At 45.3% G+C, this 23071-nt stretch overlaps 1 protein-coding gene across 1 annotated transcript in view; it reads right to left on the bottom strand.

Annotated features, from left to right (window-relative positions):
- The window catches only part of COL23A1 (collagen type XXIII alpha 1 chain), a 177648-nt gene that overhangs the window by 27637 nt on the left and 126940 nt on the right, over positions 1-23071 (bottom strand). Inside the window, exons 4-5 of the mRNA XM_064672168.1 lie at positions 17721-17728; positions 14290-14316 (exon numbers count right to left, since the gene is read on the bottom strand). Of these exons, the coding sequence (XP_064528238.1) occupies positions 14290-14316; positions 17721-17728 (35 nt within the window). The remainder of the gene's footprint in view (positions 1-14289; positions 14317-17720; positions 17729-23071) is intronic.

The raw sequence follows: 23071 nt of genomic DNA, 5'->3' as shown, positions 1-23071 counted from the left end.
AAAGAGGCTCTACTTACGTACAGCACAATCTTTGGCTATGATTCTATGATATACCTAATCCTTCATCCATGCAATCCAGCAGGAAGGTTTCAGGGAAGTACAGTAAGAGGCATCAAACAATTTGCAGATTATGAAGGAGCGTGAAAGGAAGCGACAGGATTAGTGACAGGGATGAGGTGACAGTGCCCTGGCACAACACTTGGGACTCCCTGAGGCTTGTAAAGTCAAAAGGAGCAGCAGTAAAACACCCCTGATTTGGGTAAACGGAGCAGATCCACGAGTGATTCACATCAACCTCGGACCTGAACCATTTGTTTTTGCCAAAGGACTTGCTGAATCTCTACCAATTTACCCAAGATGTGATGGGTGATGGTATCAGCCATCACCCTCAGTAAGGTCTCACTGATGGAAAGAGGTTTCTTGCTGTGGAGAAAGGGAAGGTGCATCTGCCCCACGGGCTGACAGCTCTGTGCTTTGCTCGTCTGCAGTGACACAAAGCTGCAAGTGCCTTTGTAACTGCAAGACCAAGCACTTGGTTACCCCAGTTCTTCCCCAGGTCTCCCCTTCCTAGGGCTGCTGCCTGGTAAATCAACATGAAAAATGGTTATTTCCCTGCCATCTCTGGCATTTATGCCCTTAATTAATGTGAAGCCACTGACTGTGTTGGGCCATAGGTAACTTTGCTTTTGAGAAGGGATGTGTGGGGAGGAAGCACAGGTGCTCTAAGCTGCCCCTGCCCTCAGCTGCAGCTGGCACACAGGCACTTGGGGATGAAGAAACACCCCCAAGTTATGGTAAATCCCAGAACTGAATCCCCACCAATCCACAAACCTAACACCTTTCCTTATTTAAGCCCAAAGAAGGCTCAGCCCTGCAAACTGTCCCTGAAGAGACACAGCACGATGGTTGCGAGTCAGCAAAGCCCTCGGTCAAAGCTTTCACACCCAGATTTCCAACGTGTGCTCCCGTGCTTCCCTGGGCAAGGATCTACCCTGGAGGGATCAATGTCCCGTGGCAAAGCCTGACCCAACACCACAGCCCGGCTTTGGTGAGCTCAAACCCAATCCAGCCTTGTTCTTGTCCCCTACCTATAGCAAATCCAAGGGCTGTGCTTGCACATCCTCCTTCCAACATGCTGGGCTGAAACATCTCCCACAATACAACCCTGTCAACTGGGGGGATCTACCAAAGCAAACATAGTTTGGACTGTGGTACAACACAAGGCTAAAGCACCAAAGGTCTCTGTATTTCTTAGGGAACTGATTAAGGTGACTCATTTTTAGTTTAGCTTCTATCTGTGATGGGGAAATTGGGCAAAAGAGACAAAGGTGTGTAAGAGCAGGCCAATGGCTGCACTAAAAAGAGCATCCTTCCAGCTAACAGCCATTAATAAGGAATAAAGCAGTCTGTAATGGCTATGGAATATGAAACCCTGGGGGACACAGCTGTTAGGAAAGAGGTAAATCCAGGTGGCTGAACCCTGGGCAGGGCATCAGTACCTTGGTCATAAGGGCTGGGGGACCTGTATGAGAGAAGTTCACTTGAAAATAAATGGGCATTTCTTTACACACATGAGATTTCTGAAGTTATCAAACACAGTTTACATTTACCACATGATGTGCATTATTTCTCATAAGGAGCTACCAGTGCAAGTAGCAGTAATGAAAAATATAAATAAAGCAGTTGTGTCTGTCAGCAAGCAAAGGCTTGCAGGTCACAACCAAACTACTTCTTCTTCCCCAACACCTCCTCCCTACTTTATCTAACCTCAGTTGCTTAGATTATAACACCTGGGAAAGGCATCAGGTCCATGGAGCTTCTTTTCTGAAACTATGATTGTTTGAGGTGATTCACCTGCAACTCCCTGCCCTCCAGAGGGCAAGACATGGTACCTGAGCAGAGAACTGGCTGCACATTCAACTTCTCAGAGGAGTAGAAGTCCCAGATTTTATTTATTTCTAATATACAATAACAATTCATCAGCTTTTAGCTATTCTTGTATCAGTCCACAAAAGGACATCCAGAAGGAAAAACAATGGCCTATTCAGAGGATGTTTGTTTAAGGGAAAGTATTTAATGCTTGAGAGAAACAATATCCATCAGGGTTTCAAAGGGGCTCCTGGCCAGCCATGGCACTGAATGGACAAGACTAACACAGACTTTTAAATGTCTTGTTAGTCTGGGTTGGGGATTTAATTGTCTCTGCTCTACCTGCCCAGCCAAATGTCTGTGTGAGCAAGGCAGGGCTCCTGAGAGGAGCCAGGGGATTGCATGAGTAGAGCAGGAGAAAGCATCTGAAATCTGGGCTGACTTGACTCCTTGTAAATCTCAGGAGTACCCATGTGTTGAGATCATTATTGTCTTTTATTTGAATCCTCCTCCATGTCATTTTAATTAAAGATTAAGCAATCTTCAATTTATTTGATAAACAAGGAACAGGAAAACAACAAGTAACCCCATATTCCCCCACTCAAAAACCAAAAATCACTTTCACTTAAACAACCAGCACAAAGTCTATGAAAAAGGTGAGTTTTCTGGACACCTCAAGTAAGGGAAAGCTTCACTGTGGCTTTATGCTGTGCTTTTTGCCCTGGGGCAAATTTCACTTATCCTTCACCCACTCTTGATCACAAGTCTTTAAATCACACACACAGTGATCACACTTCACATAATTCAGTGCTCACTACATCGAGAGGGGATGAATTTTCTGCCCAGCACAAACCTGATGCTTTAAGACAAGGCAGAGGAAAAAATTCAAACAATTTCCTCCAAAAGATGATCCTGACCTAACCCATCAGTGCACTGGCCAAGTGGGACAAAATACATTGATCTGGGTGCTTTGAGGAAGATAGCACTGATGGGTTAGCAGGGAAAGCTGGTGAATGGGGCAGGGATGAGTGACAATTGCAACCACATGCCATGGTTTGACCCCTCACAGAGAGTTACGTAGGCATGTGGTGTTCCTGTGGGAATAAAGATCCAATGGTGCATTACCCTCTGCCATCACCTGGGTGAGGTCATTATTTATATAATGATAAATATTTTATGGTATACATTAATGATACGTTATTTAATGACATCCGAATAACATGAGGCTGAGAATGCAGATAGCTCTCAGATAAGATGCTGGAGCTTGAGCAGAGCTTGTTACTACATCATGTACTTTCCATGCATGCCTTGGTTTGGGCACGCAATATTTCAACTTCAGAGTAAGGGGCTACATTTAGATATGTTTGAAAACAAATTCCAATATTTTTCTTCATTTTGTTTCACAGTAGGAGCTCAGAATTCTTGATATATAGCACCAAAATGCCACCTCTCTTTGCAAAAATGAGATTCACCCATTGCTGAGATCAGCTGAAGGCTTGAGGACAGCTTTGAGTTCACCAAAAAGGGACAATGGGGAGCTTGCAAGCTCTGATTCACATGCAAAAGCTCTTCCAATAAATAATAAGCATTTCCCACATATATCACTCACCTCTGGCTCAGAGCAAGCAGAGGTGCCAGCCTGGCTACCTGGCCCTCTGCCTTCCTCCTCCAGTGCCCTTCCTGCTGCTGGCAGGGAGGTACTTGCTCTAACAATGTCACAGGAATTTTAAAGGGAGGGAAATATCTAGTGAAAACAAAGCCAGAAATTATTAAGAGGACAATCCTTCTGAGTTTGGAAATCTTCTCTCATGGTTATTTTTAATGTTTCCTGCTCTGCTAAAAATTAGCAGAGGGGTCGGAAGGAACCCTGCAGTCAAATTTTAACAAACTCAAAGGGCTGCCTTTCAATCTCTGTCTCTGTGGTTTCAAAAAGGGGTAAAATCTTACATTTTAAGGGAGGAGGAAAGTGTCAGAACAAAAGAGCATGACAATATTTTAGTATCCCTGGGAAGGGCCCTGGGTCATTAGGCAGCATGGTCTGCAGCAGAGCCAGGGAACAGGGACCATCCCTTCCTATAGGCCACGCTGTAAATCCTCGGGGTGGGACAGTGTCTGCTGGCAATGCGGTTCCTTGGCACATTTTTGTGTAAGAAGAAAGCTCTGGCAAAAGCTGTGGCCAAGCCTGCCCTGCCAGACCCGTCACAAGGAAAGTGCAGGAAGGCAGCCAGGTGGCTGTGGCTGCTCCCAGCTTCCCAGCTGAAGGGAAAGGGGAGAAAAGGCACTGGAAAATGAAGAATGAGCTGCAAATCCTCTAAAGAGCAGCTGAGATTCACTGGCACTAACTGGGAATAAGCTGAGTACAAGAGACATGCTCTGGCATGTCACCTCACCCCCAGTTGCTGCTACCCCCTCCTCCCTCCCTGAAGCCTTCAGGTGCAGAAGGACCATTAACCCTTATAAAATAACACATTTCTACTCCATGCAATACCACCTCTGCTACAGTAAACATTTGACCTTCTAAATGCATTTAAGTTATTGCATTTTAATATAGTAAATATTTTTTATATTTTACTATTTATCATTATTATTTATGATAATAAATAAATTTACTACTGTTTTAAAGACCTGTGAAGGGTATGGAATTGGTCATGTAAGGAATTATCCCCCACACACACTGCTGTGAGCCTGGACAAATCCTTGGTGGGAGGTTCCTCCTGCCTCAGCCCTGACCTCTGGGTCACTGGTGTGAGACCCCAAAATCATGTTAGTCTGCAGCACAGCACAGCAAAGGACCAGGAGCTGTCATATTTAAGCATTAAGATAACTTATATCATGATAGTTTCCTGTTTAACTTTATATAGCATGGATGGCCTCACCAGAATGGGATGGGATTGCTGCACAGGGGAACAGCCCTGCAGTTAAAAATAATATTTTTTCAGCAAGAACAACATTATTAAAAATCCTTTGCTAATAATTTCCTCTGTTTCTTTCTTTCGAAAAAAGATATTTCAGTATTTTCAAGCACAAATTCCCTTTTGCTCCATGACTACATGCAAACCGGAAAACCACTTTTTCATTACTAGGTGACAGTTTTTGCATTGTTTAGGGGGAAAAAAAAAAAACAATCAAAAAACCAAACAGCTTCTGCAATTTTCTTCCAAGCACTAAACAACAATGTTGATGGGACATGATTATTTTTTAATGTTTGCAAGACTAATTGTTTTCATTTGGAAATAATTTACACATGCAGGCCGCATCCTGCCTGGCCTCAGAGCCAGGCTCTCCTTATTCAGCTAAAAAACACTATTTCTTTTTACAAGGAATGGCAATTATGGGGTTCCCAAAATCCATCTCCCTGCAAACCACAGCTCCACGTGTAACATCCAACTCCAGCCTTGGGGGAGATCCTAAAAGGGCTGCTCTGGGCAGTGGGATGAGCTGAGTCCCCCCTGCCCACAGAGTCCTCCAGCTGCAGCAGCTCTCACCCCTCTCCCAAATTTCTTTCCAAAAAGACCACCTGAGCACACCCCATGCATTGTCCACAGGATCTGGAGGGGCTCAGCATCACCAAAGCCTCAAAATCTCCTCTGAAACAATTCTCCAGAGGGAATCATGTCCCACAGTCCAGGCTGCCAGCAATAAATCCCCCAACAGAGGCGTCAGGTAAACGATGCAGAGCAGTCTGATAAGAGCCAAGTGTGTGTTAACAAGGCAACCAAAAAAAAAAAAACAAACCCTCACAAATCTGTGCTCTATTCCAAAAAAAAGATCTGTCCTCAGACTCCTGGGAGGCCTCTGCCCATTCTTTGATGGAAACGGAGCAGAAAGGAGCAGTAATTTGCTAAAAACTTCACCCATAATGCAAACCAGACGTTGGGGCTCTGCAAGGGAGCTGGGCTGGTCTCTGCTGGGCATCCAGGGGCTGTGAGAGCCCATCTCCCTTCCACAGGGCACGGATGCTTCCAGCATTTCTGAAATCCTTGGGAAACAAACAAACAAACAAACAAAAAATCCCAGAGAAAACAAACACAAGCCCTATCCTCAGAATGCTTTTTGGGCCCTGTCCGCTGTTCAGCCCCTGCTTTGCATCTCCAGCGTGGCCTCACCAGAGCACTTCAGTTCCCAGCTGTCTTCCAGACATGACAACCACGTTCATCAGGGTTTCAAGTGGAGATAAGGGACCTTTTCCCCTGCAGGAGCTGCCTCTTCCTTAATCACAAGATGTGCCTTCTTCCATCTGTGCACAGAGCTCCCTCCTTGTTTTGCTGGATGTCTTCTTAAAGACGCTCAAGAAAATCATCTGGAATCAAATCTAACACTGACTGGTGCAGAGGGGTGGGAAACAAACACTGGGCTGGAGCTGCACCGGGGCACTGCTTGGCTTTTTGAGGAATGTCACTTGGAGATGCCAAAACAGAGCCAGTTTGTTCACTCCTCCTGACATGAACTGCAGTGATTCCCGGGCAGATGTGCCAGCTCACCTTATCTGCTGCCAAGCACCAATTCAGAGGCACGAGCTCACTCGTCTGTGCATCACATTGCACCAGTTTTCTTCCAAAACAACAGAGTGCTTTCAGGAAAGAAAGAGTCCCCTGACTTCCCCAAGGTTTCTGAGGTTTAAATCAGTTCCATGTGTCCTGTGCAACTGCTTGCTTCAAGATCTGATGTCCAGTGGGGCTCTGGATTTATTTTTTTTATGTCCAGCTACGAGAGGAGATGGCCTCTGTGGTGGGAATGCAATTTTTAAGTCGGTAAGCAATGGCTTTGGAAGAATACTGGCATTTCAAACAAACACTTCAGCAACTTGCTGACTTTATGTTCTTTCCTCAGCAGTGTCAGTCCTGGCTGACAGCTGCTGTTCGGATTACCTCTCTTTGGTGGCTAATGAGCAGACTTCCAAGTTTTCCTCAGTGTCTCTCAGTCTACACACCAAGCCTCGGTACCACACAGCTGTGCCCAAATGTACTGGAGAGAGAGGTGCAGATCCACCAGCTGCACTCAAAATCAAAGCAGGGAACCAGAGAAAGAGCAGCAAAAGAAGCCAGAAACCAAATCCCTGCCCTGCCTGGGTGATTTAGGCAGCAAAGTTCTCCTTGCCATTGCTGTCAGCACCTTCACCAGGCCCTCTCCTCTCTTGTCCTGATCCAGAACCACTGGAATCACAGAGGATAAAAAAAAAAAAATGCATCTGCAATTCCTCTACTGGGTGGGATATAAGACAATTTTTATTATCCCTGTGGAAGAATTAGCTCAAAATCAAAAGGAAAATAAAGTGCTGCCACAAAGAGCTGGTCTTCACAAAATCATTGTTGTTTCCACATCAGAGAGCCAGTAAATGGATGTAGCAGGAAAACACTGTGGATCTGCTTTCCCTGTTTAAAGAGGGCTTTCCCTCTGGGCAAATAATTATGTGAATTGGCCACAAAACTGATTTTAAAATAAAATGAAAAAGACTGGAACTACAAAGTTTGCCTTGTAAAATGAATGTTTGTAACCTCTGTCTTTTGGGCTCTTACTGGGAGAGGTATGTGTGCAGATGACTTCACACACAGGAGATGCTCCTTGAAGTCTGAATATTTGTGAGTAAAGATGCTACTGAGAACAAACACACAACTGAACCCTAAATTACAATTATGACCTTGATTAACCTGGCTAAGAAAACTAAATACCTTAGCAACAGAAACCTTCATCACACGACACAGTATTTGAAACTATCCAAGTCCAGTGATGCACAACCAGCCAAAACACCCATGTGATGTACAGGCAATCCGTGTATGTGCATGAGCTACCACCCAAGGTCTGGAAAGCATCTGCCCACTGCAAAAAAAAAAAACAACAGGAAAAGTTGGAGATCCACACATGCCATGAGATCTGACCACATAGCATGGTCTCCCCTATCTCACATGGGATTTCTGGCAGCCCTCCTGAAGAGTTAAAACACTGCCTGATGCTCTGGTGTGGGCACAGAGCAATGTAGGGCTCCTACAAGACACTCTCCCAGGCTGCACCCTGAGCACACCCAAGCAGGACTTGGAGATAATTGCACAGATGGAGGCAACACATGGAGTCATCAGGCAGTTCAATTCTAAGTTACTTCTACAGTTCTCTCGTAAAAGTAGTTTATTTTTAATGTCACATCTGGTTTTCTGTTGATGCCATTTCCAAAGGGCTCAGCTGAGCTTTGGAGCTTTCTGGTAAACTCTGAGGAACCACAATGGCACAGAGGAACTGCCCCCAGGAACAGGCTCAGGCACGTGTTCCTCATTTCCCACACCTCATCCTGTCTGCATTCATAATACATTTATGGGTCACACACAAAAAGCTTGCGCAGACTTTCCCTGGCTTAGTTGTCCACACTAACTGAAATCCTTAACTGCTGAACGGGAAAAAACCTCGAACTCCACTGATTATGGCCAAGGTCTAGAGCTGTGACCAAAGTCTCTGTTCCAGTGCTCCACTGTGCTGGGTTCTTGCAAGTTAGGGAACCATCTTTCCTTCTACATGTGCTCCGTCAACCCTCTCACAGACATCAGCATAAAAAACCACATTTGGCTTCAATTTATGTCTCGAAAATTAATTAAAACCAGAGTTTTACCATCCTTACCAGTTCATTTCTGGCTTATATATTACAGCTGACTTCAGTGGATAACTGGATTTTCAACACTGCAGCCAAAGGAATACATTAGCTCACTGTCCAAGGCTCCTAAAAGAAAAGTTTCTGGAGATGCTGACCTGCATAGCTCCAACAGCTCCTTAGCATGAGCTGGACTACAAATACATGAACACAGCCTGTACAAGAGTATTTCCATTCCAACTGAGCAATGATTCCCAAAAAGGAGTGCCAGCCTTGAGCAACGCCTGTGCTGTGATTCTCTTTCACAATAAATCCATTAGTTGATTATATTGCTGTAGTTACCTGTGACTAGAAAAGGATGCAATTACTCATAGAACCATAACATGGTTTGGGTAGGAAGGGACTTTAAAGATCATCTCGTTCCAACTCCCCTACTGAGGGCAGGGACACCTTCCACTAGCCCAGGTTGCTCCAAGCCCCATCCAACCTGGCCTTGGACACTTCCAGGGATGGGGTAGCCACAGCTTCTCTGGGCAACCTGTGCCAGGGCCTCACCACCGTCACAATAAAGAATTTCTTTCTAACATCAAATCTAACTCTGCCCTCTGTCAGTGTGAGATCATTCCCCCTTGTCCTGCCACCACAGGCCCTTGTAAGAAGTTCTTCTACTTCTTTCTTGTTGGGTCCCTTCAGGTACTGCAAGGCTGCAATTAGGACGTCCTGAAAACTTCTCTTTTCCAGGCTGAAGAATTCCAATTCTCTTAGCCTTTCCTGATAGGAGAGGGCTCTATCCCTCCAATTATCTTGGTGGTCTCCTCTGGACTCACTCCAACAGGCTGATGTCCTTCCTGTGCTGGGGACCCCAGAGTAGGATACTTAGTATTCCATTATTTTGAGTAACGAGCTGCATTACTTCTGAACAGGCAGAATGTGAAGCCTTTTGTCCCTGCCTTTCCAAAAAGTTCCCAGTGCTGCAAGAGATGGGCAGGACGATGCCTGGGTTTTTCCAGGATCAAGAAAATTCAGAAGGCAAACATTATATTCCTCCAGTGTATAATAACACACTGCTCAACTAAAAATAAATCCTACTATTCTAAGGAAAATGCATAAAATAGGAGACAACTCTTGTTTCATATCGCGCTTTTTTCCTACAAAGCCTCTTCCCTGCTCTGCTTTTTATTAATGAAGACATGCACATGAAGTAATTCCCCTCATTAATCAACTTCATTCTTTTGGTTTCTTCCTACTTCAAGTGACAACCCTCCATTTGGGATGTCACGTAGCAGTGTAGGCTGAGACTGATTTTAGGGTGGGATGAGTAGCAGAGGCAGATGAAACTCTCAAGAAACAGAGACTTTGGCTTCAAAAGGCCTCTCCAGTAGATGGGAAGAGAGAAAGGAATGGGTTCTAGTGAACCACAAATGCAGTATGTCACTGGGAAAGAGGAGAAATATCATGTAGAAGGAGAGTTGAGTAGTTTGAAGGCAAGTATAGAACCATCTCTGTGTGGGGCAGGGAAGGAGACGAGAGCAAGGCTGCTAAAAACAGTGCACAAACACTGCTTAGAATCACAGAAACATTCAGGTTGGAAAAGACCTCTAAGATCGTTGTGTTCAATCTCCCAGCACTGCCAAGGTCACCACTAAATCATGTCCACAAATCCACATATCTTTTAAATCCCTCCAGGCATGGTGACTCCACCACTGCCCAGGCCGGTCTGGTCCAACACTTCGCAACCTTTTTGGTGAAGAATTTTTTCCTAATAACCAATCAAAACCTCCCCTGGCGCAACTTGAGGCTGTCTCCTCTTGTCCTGTCACTTGTTCCCTGGGAGAAGAGACCAGTTCCCACCTGGCTCCCCCCTCCAGTCAGGGAGTTGTGGAGAGCAAGAAGGCCCCTCCTGAGCCTCCTTTTCTCCAGGCTCAGCCCCCACAGCTCCCTCAGCTGCTCCTCATCAGTCTTATGCTCCAGGCCCTTCCCCAGCTCTGTTGCCCTTCCCTGAACACCCTCCAGCCTCTCCATGTCTTTCTTGTACCCAGGGCAGTGCTTCTCCCTCCTCACATTGCCTGATGCCATTGAACAGCTACGTAACGCGAAGTTCCCCCTGCTCTGAAAGGTCAGCTCAGAGCTCAGCTCGCGTCCCGGCTCTTCCATCTGCTCCTCATTTTCCCCTTTTCCTCCTGCCCAGACACAGCTGCCTGCCCTGCTCACGTCAGCAGCCCCTGCACAGCCAATCCTCCGGCTCCCCTCCCGACTTTACCAGGACAAGTGACCCCGACACGCTGAGGCACTGAGGGCACATCCAGGGGAGGGGAACCACTCTGCAGCACGGGTGCTCCTCTGAAAGCATGAGGGACAACGTCCCAGGGGATCCCGGCCCCAGCGCCTGGTTCTGCCCAATAAGAAACACATTTCCACCAACATCTGCTTTTCCTCTGCTTCCAGCGTGCTCTCGTGCAAACCTGGGGCTGTGCTTCATTTTGGGGACGGGCCAGGTGGTCTTTTGGCAAAGGCTAAAGGTGTCCTCCAGATTTCCCTCGTTCTAAAGGCTGCTGTCATCTCACCAGAAAAGGTGGCCGTGGGAAGCACCAAAAAAACGCAGCTAAACCAGCAGTGGGTGGTGGCCCTCCTGCAGCAAATCCCTCCACGGCAGCAGGGAGACCTGAGCACACACCTGGAACCCTGTAGAGCCCACAGACAGGACAACCAGGGCTCCACCACCACAACCACAGGCATGTTCCTGAGCAGGGGCTGGCAGACAGCAACACCACCAGGCAGGGCTAACCAAAGGTAGATTTGTTTGCCCAGGACCTTGTCTGAAAACTGTCATTCTCTCTCCTGAAATGCTCATTCTCCTGCATTTTTAACACTGTGTTTTCCTCAGAGACCATGCCTGTCTCATGAATCAATGGAGCCCCATAACCATTCGGCAACTACCAATTATTCTGAGATTTCTGTATAAAAGAACCATTTATGCTGTAGTTTTCAGTCACCAGTGCTGCTGGTTCACCCCAGGACACCATCCACTGCAAACCTACGTGTCACTCCAGCCACCAGCACAAAGAACTAGAAGAACACCGTGGTGTGCTGCAAGAAGGACCACTCAGATGTCAGATGAGAAAAGCAACCTGCCAGTTCCCCTCCATCTTTGGGGTAAAGTGCTCTTCTTCCCCGCAGAAGTCATTCAAGGTAATTTTCTCTAAAAGGAACTTCCAAGATCAGTTTTTTGGCATAAAAGAAGAGTAAAAGCCTCGCTGCTCTCTGGTGCATTCATTTCCATTCTTGCAAGTTCAGGAGCAGGAAGCAAGGCAGGCTCTCAGACCAAGCAGATTTGCACCCCAAAACCCAGGAGCTTATGATCACTGACACTTAGTGCAAATTACACAGGCAAGTGTTGTGATCCATGGTCAATGGGATGTCAAAACCAAATCAAACACAACCAGAAGATCAGCACATCCCAGCATTCTCCATAGCTGCTACAGCGATGTTAGTAGAATACGCCATAGGATTAAAAATAGAAACTAAATCCTCTCTGGAGTTTCAAAAATAATAATAAACCTACAGAACTTCATAAAGAAAAAAACCTGTTTCTGCTGTAAAGTTTTATTGTAGGGCACAAACCCCTCCTCTTAGGATGTTGAGTATAAAAATACTGAAATCATCTTATAAAATCTGTTTTCCCTTTTGGCCCCATTTCCAGAGCTCTGGATCACTTCATCCCTTTAAAGCTTCCTTTGTTTGCAGCTCAGTTATAAACCAGCAGCTTACAAACAAAGCACTGCTAGTCGAGGGATGAATGTGTCACTACACCTATCCCTGACACCAAACACCATTTAATATCCACCTACAACTTCTGCATTTGCACCACATCCTCCTCCTGAAGCAGCTCAGAGTTTATTTGATCACCCTGAAGGGAACTAAATAATTAAATCAGTTTGACTACACAACTGGATGTAATAAAACCTGTTCGTATGCTTGTGCTGAATAATACTCTTAAGTCTGCTTTATGTTTAGTTTCCTCCTTCAGGTATACATCTTGGTTTGGAAACGCAATTATCCTCACCTCCTCATTAGATAAAGGTAATTAGTGCAGCCACAGCCATGTGGATATATTAATTCAATGTTTGCTGGGTTTCAAAGTCTGGAATAAGACCAGCCCCACAGCCCACCTGGACTGCAGGTCCTGGGGGTAAGAGATAAGAGGAAAAAACTTTTGGGGATGTTATTGCCATTTTCCCAGTGCAGACATGGCAACAGAGTCACTGCCAGTCCCCAACACTATCCAGGAAAGCTGGAGCAGCACCAAAAACCCCCAGCAGGAGCTGGGATGGGCAAAGTGCCAGGCTGCCCATGGGGACAGTGATGGTGCTCTGCCCTAGGGAACAGTCACAGTTTTCTCCCAGCATTTCTGGTTCTCAGAACTCTACAACTAAACCACACACACAGGCTTTGCCAGAATATGACTGAGACAGAGGAGAAGGGACAAACCTGCCATGGGCACTACTAATCCTGCAGTGATTCGCCACATCCCACAAGGGCAAAAAGCCACCCTAAAACTGAGATGGAGTAGTCCCTAAAACTGCCATTAAACAGTCCATTAGAGCCAAGTCTCACATCTTGATTTCCAAGAATCAAAATCTTTTTTTCCAGCAGACCACTGGTGCATCTGTACAACCTCCTTGCTCCAGCATCTCCGGGGTCGGGGCTGCTGCGGGCAGGGACCGCCTGAGGGAGACAAACCCCTTCCCTGGACACCAACAGCCCTGCTCACTCACAGGCTTCCAGCTCCTCCCTCATGCTAAACTTACTCAAATCATTTGGTGAAGTCCTCAGTACCTTTGTGTTAGGGATGCAACGGCAGCACAGGTTTATTCTGCAGAATTAACCCCATCTCCCACCTCTCCCCTTCTGGGAAACACTGCTGTCCTCCCCAGGGAGGCTCACAGGGGTCCAGGGGAAGTGAAAACTGCAAACAGCTCTGGAATTCCCTTCCAATCCTTCTCCCTTGAGCTCCACCACACATGTAAAACTCAACAGATGTTTGGGCATTCAAGGAGAATTGGGCACGAGGTGGCAGAGACAAGGCGGGAGTTCTAACACACTCCTTCAGGAAAAAAATATAAAAGAAAAAAAAGAAAAAGGGGCATCAAGCACAGGAAGGAAAAGGCTATGATAGCCAAGAAGCCCCTTCCAGAGCATCAGGCAGCACAGGACTTGCTGCACCCATTCAAAAAACAGGAATAGAGATGGAAACATGCTGTGAACATGGAGAACCTAGGCAGTGGTTTTTACCAACCCATTACACCAAGCACTGAGCCCCTTGGAGCTAGAGCACCACGGCCAACTAAGTGCATTAGTGGGGATAAGGGGAGCCAGATGAGAGCCTGTGGTTTGAGATCCAGTTAGAATAAGGACTCCCACCTTCTGCACGTCACAGCAGGACATCTCTGCTCCCAGGGAAAAATTTTTGGAGATGGGTAAATGAGGATCTATCTCAATACCTGAGGCTCTTTCACCAGTGTCCTCAAATTTGGCCACTTACAGCTCCAAGTGGGACAAATCCCAAAGCCTTCACTAACTTTGCAGCCCTGTGAACTCTTAGGCCAGAGCATGAATACCACCATGAAAGGGCTCAAGTATTTCACCCCTATAAACATTATTGCACAGGTTTCTGCCTTTTAGGGCTAAATCCCTCAAAAGCTGTTGCTGATAAAGAAGGAGGCAAGAGGATTAAAAAAAAAAAAGAACTCAAAAAAGGTGAAGAAATTCAAGTCATGGGAAAAGACTGAGAGGACCACAGAGAGCAGATTAGAAGCGAATAAAAATAAAAGGAATGGCAGAATTACCGGGTAACCATCACGTCCTGACTGCCCCTGTGGGGGGGAACAAGGGAGACAAGTCAGTCAATGCATCTGTAGCAGCATGACAACACAGCAGCAGGCAGGACATGGGGCCATCAGCTCCCCAGCCAGCCCTGGCACTGAACTCCTGAGAAACCTCTCGGGGCAATTTTCCTATCCCAATGGTCACACCTACAGCTTATTTTGCCCAGATTTTCATCTCGTGCTTCCCCCCTTTGGCTACTTACCGAGGGCTTTGCCAACTCGCACCCATCCCTGCTGTCTGTGCTCTCTCCCTGCTGCCCCTGGAGCCAGGGATGTGCATGGCACACGCTGGATCCTGGCTGTAAACCTGCCTTGGGATGGGGATACCAAGAGGTTTGGAAACACCCCAGGGGTTGGGGAGAGGTCAGGGAGGCTGTGGCTGCTGAGCCAGAGGCCAGGACAGCAGTCACTGAGCTCCAACCTCCTGTTCCAGCACTTGATTCAGAGAAGGTTTCCCCCTCTTAGATCCATCAGTTTCCTCACAGGATGCAGCTCTCCCAGCTCACATCTAAGCTTTGCTTCGCTTTGCAATGGAGCAGAAAGCACAGTTGATGCCACGGGGAAAGACCCTGCTCAAGTTGCCAGTAACACCTGCGAGATGAGCAGAAGAAAACGCAGCCCACTCGGGATATTTCACCTTCTCTGCTCCCCTCGGGAGGTTCCCAAAGGCGTTTACAGCCCGAGCTGCCGTCAAACATGCTGTGAGCCACAGCAGAGCCTGCTGCAAGCCAGACCTAAGGCAGACTCCCTGGAAGAGCTGTTAAGTATTAGCTGGTACACAAGTAGGCAGTAAAGCGTGTTGCTGGTACAGCAATGTCATCTGCTACCACAAACACAGGTTATGTCAGCGTGCTGCGGGAGTCGGGCATTTCTGGTGGCATGGAACAGCCCCCTCCCTTTCCCTGAGCGCCCCTGCGGCCTCTAATGCCTCCTGCAGCACCCTCCCGATCCATCCAGAAACAGTGTTGACTTCGACAACCGCCTATTTAACAAATTACAGTCTCGGGATAAAGTGTACAGTGAGATTTTTACGGAGACGTATGGCACTGGAGCACACACGGATAAATCGGAAACACTTGTAACGCCCAGCCCTCGCTAATACGTAATGTGTTTGCTAATATCTGGGACTGTAAATGTTTAATTACAGCCTGTGGTAAGTCTATCTTTCAATTGTAGATATTTCCTACCCAGCATGTGATTTTAATACCCTCCGAAACAGAGATTTTTATGGCATATCTAAGCAGAAACCCCCTCACTCACAGACAGGACAATCAATCATACAGCAGCCACAAATCCTGTACCACAAATTCTGGTAATTTCATACACATAACTAGATTATAACAGCCAAAAAAAAAAAATAAAATACCAGAACAACTGCTACTAGGGAACAACAGAATTGAGGATAAAGTTTGAGCAGTGTGATGCTGTACATGTAAGGAGTAATTGATTCCTTATGGCCAAAATCAAGAAACAAAGGAAACTAATAAATACAGTACTGCTGAAATAAAATAACATTGTGGTTCTGTGGGTTCTAGGGCTTATATATTATGCTTAAAGAAGTCTCTGGCAAATGCTGCTTATGCTAAAAAGCAGGATTGAAAAAAAAAAAGGCAAAAAAACCCCAAACCAAAAATGAACTAAACCAGGAGCTGTCTTTTAAAGAAGGGCAAGGGGAGAGAGGAGAAAAAAAAAAGATAAAAAAAGTCTTGTTTGTGTTAAATCTCCCCTGTGCTCTGTTTGCAATTCAATAGTGCCGTGGGAACCAGGAAATGAAACCAACTAGAGACAAAGAAAAATTAATAGTGCACCATATGTTGCCTATGTCAAATCACATACAATAAACGTGACCAGACAGCACACGTGAGGCAGTGTGTGTAACCCAGCCGGCTGCGTGTGGGCTGATAACAGCCCCTGAGCAGAAGCAGAACCAAAACAGCCAAATACATCCATTTTAAATAAGCCAAAGCACTTCAGCCAAGAGGAAAACGTCCCTTAAAAGGTGTATATATGGAGTTTTAAATAGGCAACATCCCAGTATCCTCTTCACTTGTAACCTGACATTGAGTGAGAAATTACTCGTTTTCTTAAATAATTAAGCCAAATTGCATGAATGGCATATTGGGAAAAAAAATAAGTAAGTGCCAGGTAGAAGCCCTGTGGGGACCAGCTCCAGCACCCAAAAGGCCTCCCTGACTCCACTCATCTGTGCTCAGCCCCAGCGGATGCTCTCCACAACCTCCCAATTTGCTCCTTCAAAAGCCGCCCAAATTATCATTTTGCTCAACTCCCTCTTTAGTCTTTACATTAAAAAACGAACTTGAAATAGAAGCAAAAATTCAAAGGGCTGAAATCCCTTAACTAAACCCACAGGCAGCGCTGCTGATCCCATGAGAACCGAAGCCATGGTGCTGTTACAACCCCAACACTTACATCCCCAATCACCTTTTGGCTTTTAAACACATTTACAGAAATGGAAATGATCTAGCCCAGGAATAGTAACCAAATTTAATTTTTCCTAAAATAGTCCCTTTTTAGCCCGGTGAAGCTCTACAGGAAAAGAACAACACAAAGAAACATCTCTGTTATTGTAATGACAGAGAAGGAAAAGTGGCTGCAAACAGCCTGTACCTCCCCTCCTCCTCCTTTTGGGGGAAGAAAGATAGAAAACTTGAAGCACCTAATACCCATAATCTCTTTTTTTTTTTTTTAAACAATCCCTCAGCAGCTTGGAGGGCACAAACAAAACATGAATTCTCACTCCAAAACCAGCAGGAGAACAACAGATTTGAACGTGGTGGCACAGCCAAAAGCACGTCTGAACACTTGGAAGGAGGAGCTGACACATTTTCAACTATTACCCCTTCAAACAACTATTTCCCCATAAATTTTCTCATTGCATTGGTAGAAATGCTCATTATTCTCCCCAGGACTTCAAAGAGAGAAGCAAGCAAGCTATGGCTTTCCCTCTAGCCCCCCTTGTGAGGTGACCAAATCTGTATTAAATGATGGAAACACAACAGATAAGAAAAGCAAGACAAAGCTTTAGAACCAATGAACCCACCAACATGTTAAAATATTAGTACAGCACTGTTTCTGTTAAATGGAGACAGACTAAAGAACTCTTTAAAAGGAGAATTCTTTTTTACTGAATATTTTCTGAGCTTAAAATTACTGAAAGTCCCTCAGGGCAGCAAGTTCAACATTTTAAAATTCCTCTCCCCCCCTTCTATTTGTCTACAATCATAAAAAAAACTCCAGCAGCATCTGGTACCAATTTTACTTCCAGACACACCTCTACCAAAAAATGCTGTGCTTTTGCAAGGACACTGAAAGGCAGGGAAAGGGGAAGCCTTAACTTTGTTGATCCAACCAGTAAAATCCACGATACTTACTGCAGGTCCTGGAAAACAAAAGAAAAACAGAGAAAAAAAAAAAGTCACTTAATTGCAAAGAAAAAGCATAATCTGATAAAACAGTACATAGCAGTAACCAACATGAGATCTGTTCAGGACTTCCCAGTTCAGTTCCCACGGGATGACTTTCCAGATGCACTTAACACCCTCTGCATCCTCCTGCTGCAGGACCATCTCACCCGTGCTGCTGGCACAGCAGTGCTGACAGGGGTGCAACACCAGTCTTTTCCCACTTTTTCTCCAGTGTGACTGGGGATTACAAACAGAAGCATCCAGGTTTCACAGATATGAAGAGCCATCCCCTCTCCCCCCACAAGACCACGCACAGGACATGAGGGCCTGGGGCATCCCCTGCAACCACAGAGCAGTGCCAGCAAAAAGCAGGCAGATGTGGCTGGAAAAACATGCAAATTTTTATGAATTAAAACCATATTTTCACCATGGACCTTATTTTTTCTTCAGGTTGTGCAAGAGGAGAGGGAGACAGGCTTGCAAAAACCAGAGGAGCAGTGCATTGGGCACCTGACAAGGACATTGTTACAGCTTTCACATATCCCAGATGCTGCTTTGCTTGGTTCCTGTCACTCCCTGACCTCAAAACATGTCACACAACCCCACAGTCCTGTGTCACTTCCATGTGGCCGCTGCTCAAGGGCTCTGCTGTGCCCAGAGGCAGCCAGGGGATTGATGCACAGTGCCTTTGATCCAGGGAAATGCCCCTCACATCTCCTTGAGACTGGCACCTTCAGGTGCCAGTGCCACAGTCTGACACTGTGATTCATGGCAGTGGAAGAAAAAAACCAAGCATCTCCCCCACATTCCCCAGCAGTGCAGGGCTTTTCACCACCTGCCACCCCAATTTCTACAGTTTTCCCTCTGCTTGCCCAGGCTGGTGCTACACAGAGGTGAACACTGAACCCTAATCCAAAGCAACCCACATTGCACTCCTGTTCACGAGGCAGCCTATAGCTCTGTTCTACTTCTTCATGCTCTGATCAAAACCAGAAATTAATCACACTTAGAAAAGAAAAAACGTGAGGAAAATTAAAATAGAAGGGGGAAAAAAAAAAAATCAGCTTTGTTCATCCTAGGTTATTCAACAATATTAATCAAGAAGTATATTTCAAGCAAATGCCTTTTCAAGGTTTTTAAAATTAGTTTTAAAAGTGAAACATCATTAAATTGAATTAAAAAAACCAAACAAACAAAGACCAAAAAACAAGAAAAGCTTGAGAATGAGGACTGGCACCAAGTAAAGACTGCCAGTGACCCAAGAACCATCCCCTCAACCTGTGTCTGTCACCTGAACAGTCAGTGTCACACACAGCCACATCCGAGTGCACATGGAGGGCAGGAGACAACCTCCACATCTCCCTCCGTGTCAGGAGCCCATTTTCTTTAGTGCCAAAATTCACACAGGCTCTGAACTCACTCCCCTTGGTTTAATTTCTTCTGAATACAGAAGTCAGTGGCTCTCTGCCAGTTTATTAACTGAGAATCATAAACCCGATTTATTAACTCACTCACACCGAGCTGCCCACAAAAGCCCTTCTGTGGAAAAGTCAAAGACTGAGTCTCAAATAAGAAGCAGACAGGAAATTATTTTAATATGGGATTTCAATCATGTACCAATTATAATCTCTTTGGAATTTGTTGCCTTTTTGCCTTTTCTCGGCTACTGTTTTTAACCCCAACATGTGCAGGAAAGTGCTCTTTAAAGTGATTCCCTCTCAAATCCAGGAATCACTGTTGACTGGGGGGAGGTCTGTATATGGACCCTGGGATGTTCTCCAGCCACATCAGTGGAGTTACACTAATCTTTCACTGTGCTGTGAAACAGAGCTAGATAAATCTCCATTAAGGCATAAAGTGAAACCTATTGAACTAATCTCTTCTCCTCCTAGGAACAACATCACTTTCTGGCTGGCAGAACATGTTTTTCAACAGCCCAGCCACAAGACACTTGTTTCCTATGGAAGAAAGTCAAATATTTTGCAAGTCAACAACAAATAATGACGTTGATCATGTACCCAGGGGCTGCCCCCCACCCAGCCATCTCACCAGTGTGGGCACATTGCATAAGAGGCATGATCTTCTCAGAGAAATTTGCCAGAATTTACTGCTAATAATTTTGACTAATGAGAATCAGGAAGAATGAAACCACTTAGAAATTCTTCTCATAACAAATAGAAGTTGGAAGCAGCCTTTGTGTATTTAAAATTCCATAACAAATTAACTTGGGGGTTGATTTCAGAAGGAGGAGAAGAGAGACAAAATAATCTGCAAACACACAGATTTTGGTCTATGATTGATTTGCTCTGAAGAAGGATGATGCTGCTGTTCACCAGCAGTGAACACCTAGTGCCCAAGCCTGTAAGGGATGGAGAAATTTGGAAACACCAAAAGATTCCTTAAGAACATGGACAGCTGTGCTAGCAGGAGGTGGAAATCAAAACTCATTAAAAATAAATGACCCAGATTTCCTGATCGACTAACATTAATGTTATTTTGTATATCCAAAGCCCTAGCAGGTCACAGTGGCATCATCCCCAGCAATACACAAACACATGGGAAATGACAGGCCACAGTCATTTATTTCTAAGTATTTTTGCAGCTTGGGAATTTTGGGATGAGATATCATTTCTGTTAAATGTGCAAATCATTCATCATGCAAGCTTTCCTGCCACGAGAGGGGAGAGCCAGGCGGGGGAAACAAAACCAGCCAGACCTTCCCAACAGCTCAGGAAGAGTCAGAGGGGACTTTGCTGCAGCCCTAATGGGCAAAGAGACCATCCCCAAGGCAGCAAACATGTGTGGCCACCTGAAAATGTAAAAAATGCTAATTTAAAAACAATATGTATACAATCACATAAATATCTATATAAACACATAGTTATGCATATTTATACACACATACAGTATGTATATACATACATATAGAGTTGTTAATTCAGGATGCTGTAAGGGGAGTAACTGAGTCATGGGCAGCAAGGAAGGAGAACAACTGCTATAGTCATAAGAAGTTACAGAGAATCTGGGAAAATGATTTGTCACTGTGTATTGAACTATTATCTAGGCAAAAATCTAAATGTGGGACAAGTTACATTTTTCCTGAAGTTCAGCAGAAAAAGAAGTCCTTGGGTATGAGAAATACAAGGAAGAGTGAAACACACCAAATAAATACAAATTTCTGCATGATTTACCCACATACACCCAGACACGTGCTTACTGAATAAGAACAACTACATATTTGCACTTGTTCACTCAGTCACATGGCCAATGGGTTTAAAAGGGTAAATCTTAACGTGTAAAATATTAGATTTCAGTCCATGTAGACCTGGGAGAGAGATAACATTTCCCTGCACAGAAATCGCTTTGTGTTTTTTCTTAAAAAAAGCTTTAGATTCTTCCCTGTTCCAGGATATTTGTACAAACAGGATAGCTGTAAGAAAAAAAAAATCCACCCAAACAAACAAAAAAACCTCTGAATTAAAACTTTCTTAGAAGTTCAAATTAAAGCAACATTTGCAGGGCAATGTAAATTTGGAAACCAAAAGTCACGGGTGGTGGGCAGAAGACTTTTATCCCAATTCAGCAGTTTCGACACACTCCCCCAACAAGTGTTACTGAAATGGAAAAACTTTGTAAACAAAACTTTTACTGCCAGAAACAAGCAATAGTGCCAAGTCAGTATTTTCCAATGAAATTAGACTTCATTAAAAAAAATGCCCTCTCAGGCCTACCTGTAAGGGCAATTTTGTAGCTGTAGCTGTTCACAGTTGATGCAAACAGGGGCTACCCAACACCACAGCCATCAGCTTTGGGTGTTAATGTCCAGAACCAGCTCTTGCTTCATGTGAGGAGAGCAGAGACATACCCAGAGACTTTCCAGACTGAGCACTTCATGTCTATTTTCTACTGTTTTATCCTGAGGGATATTCTGAGGTTCAGAGCAGTTTTTGGGTCAATCTTCAAGCCAGGGGAAGAAAGCAGAGTGATATTACAAGAGGCACGAGCATCACCTCCCACCAACTAGTTATGCAAAGACTTTGAACAAATATTTAAACTAAATTCCCAAATCCTGGATCTGATTCATCCATCCTTCAGGAACACCCCAGTATGGATCAACCTTTACAAAAAATAAACGTAGAGCCCAGGGAGGGCTGCACATCCATACCCATCCTACTCACACAGCACCAGGTGGCAGCAAGAGGGGAAGAAAAACCTCCCAGGTCCCTGGAGAAAATCCATGTTATTTCACAAACACTCACTCCAGCAGTTGAACTGTGTCCTCACTGGGACATATCACATTAAAAGAATAAGCTAAACATGACATTAAACCTGATTCTGCCTTTGGCAGAGAAAAAGAACTGTATCTGAGACGTGCAGGCTGGCTGTCAGCACCAGCCATGAGTGCTGCAAAACCTTCCTGCCACCTCACACTCAGAGAAGGCTGAAAATCCCACATGAAGTTGTATTAAAATGGGTTTTTCTTTTTATACACCAGCTGTTTCCGTGGGTGGGTGCCCGTGGGTCTTCAAGCCTGTGCTTAACTTTCCAGCTGCAAAAGAAATCTGATGACACTCATGTACAGGAATAAGAATGTTGGGACCTGTGTGTTGGTTCTGGAAGGGTTGGGATGGAGCTTGGACGTGCTGGACCAGACCAAACAGCCACAGGGAGCTCAAGTATGACACCTCCCCAGGGAAGCTGCTGCTTTGAGTTTCCAGGCCTCACGGTAGCAACAGTGGAATAAATTGGTTATTAAAAATAACCTCTTTCACACTGGTGGTGCCTGGGTGACTGTCACTGCAGTGACCAGCTCCAGGACACGTCTGCTGTTCCACTGCTGCATCAGAGATTCCCACAGGGCCAGGTGATGGAGAGAGTAAATAAAATGTGTCACATGGAGCCATTTGACTCAATTACTCCCTGGTTTGTTCAGCTGGGCTGACAGTAGCAGAAACACTCCCCCAGGTACTTGATCTTTGTGTCTGAGGTCAGGGAAGGGATGACAGTGGGGAGGACTGTGCCCACATAGGAAGCCCAGGGGAAGGCTGGGGTTTAGCACAGGCCCCCCCTTGCCCTCCGGGGCTTCCCATGGGGAAAACTTGTTGCCTTTATGCTTCTCTGCAACAAAATAAACTAAGCCAAGCCCAGAGTCAGGGCCCCAGTGAAACCCACAGCCTGCCCTCAGCAGGTCCCAGGGGCAATGGTGGTTCATCCCCATGGTTTAACAAGTGCTTTCTGAAGCACATCCAGCCAGACTTGCCCCACTTCCAAACATCTAAATAGTTAATTACCCCCATCCTCAGAAATGGTTTATGGTA

The sequence above is a fragment of the Pseudopipra pipra genome, chromosome 15 (genome assembly GCF_036250125.1).
Source record: "Pseudopipra pipra isolate bDixPip1 chromosome 15, bDixPip1.hap1, whole genome shotgun sequence".
Lineage (NCBI taxonomy): Eukaryota > Metazoa > Chordata > Aves > Passeriformes > Pipridae > Pseudopipra > Pseudopipra pipra.
Note: the sequence above shows the minus strand (reverse complement) of the source record. Positions and strands in the feature narration are given on the sequence as shown.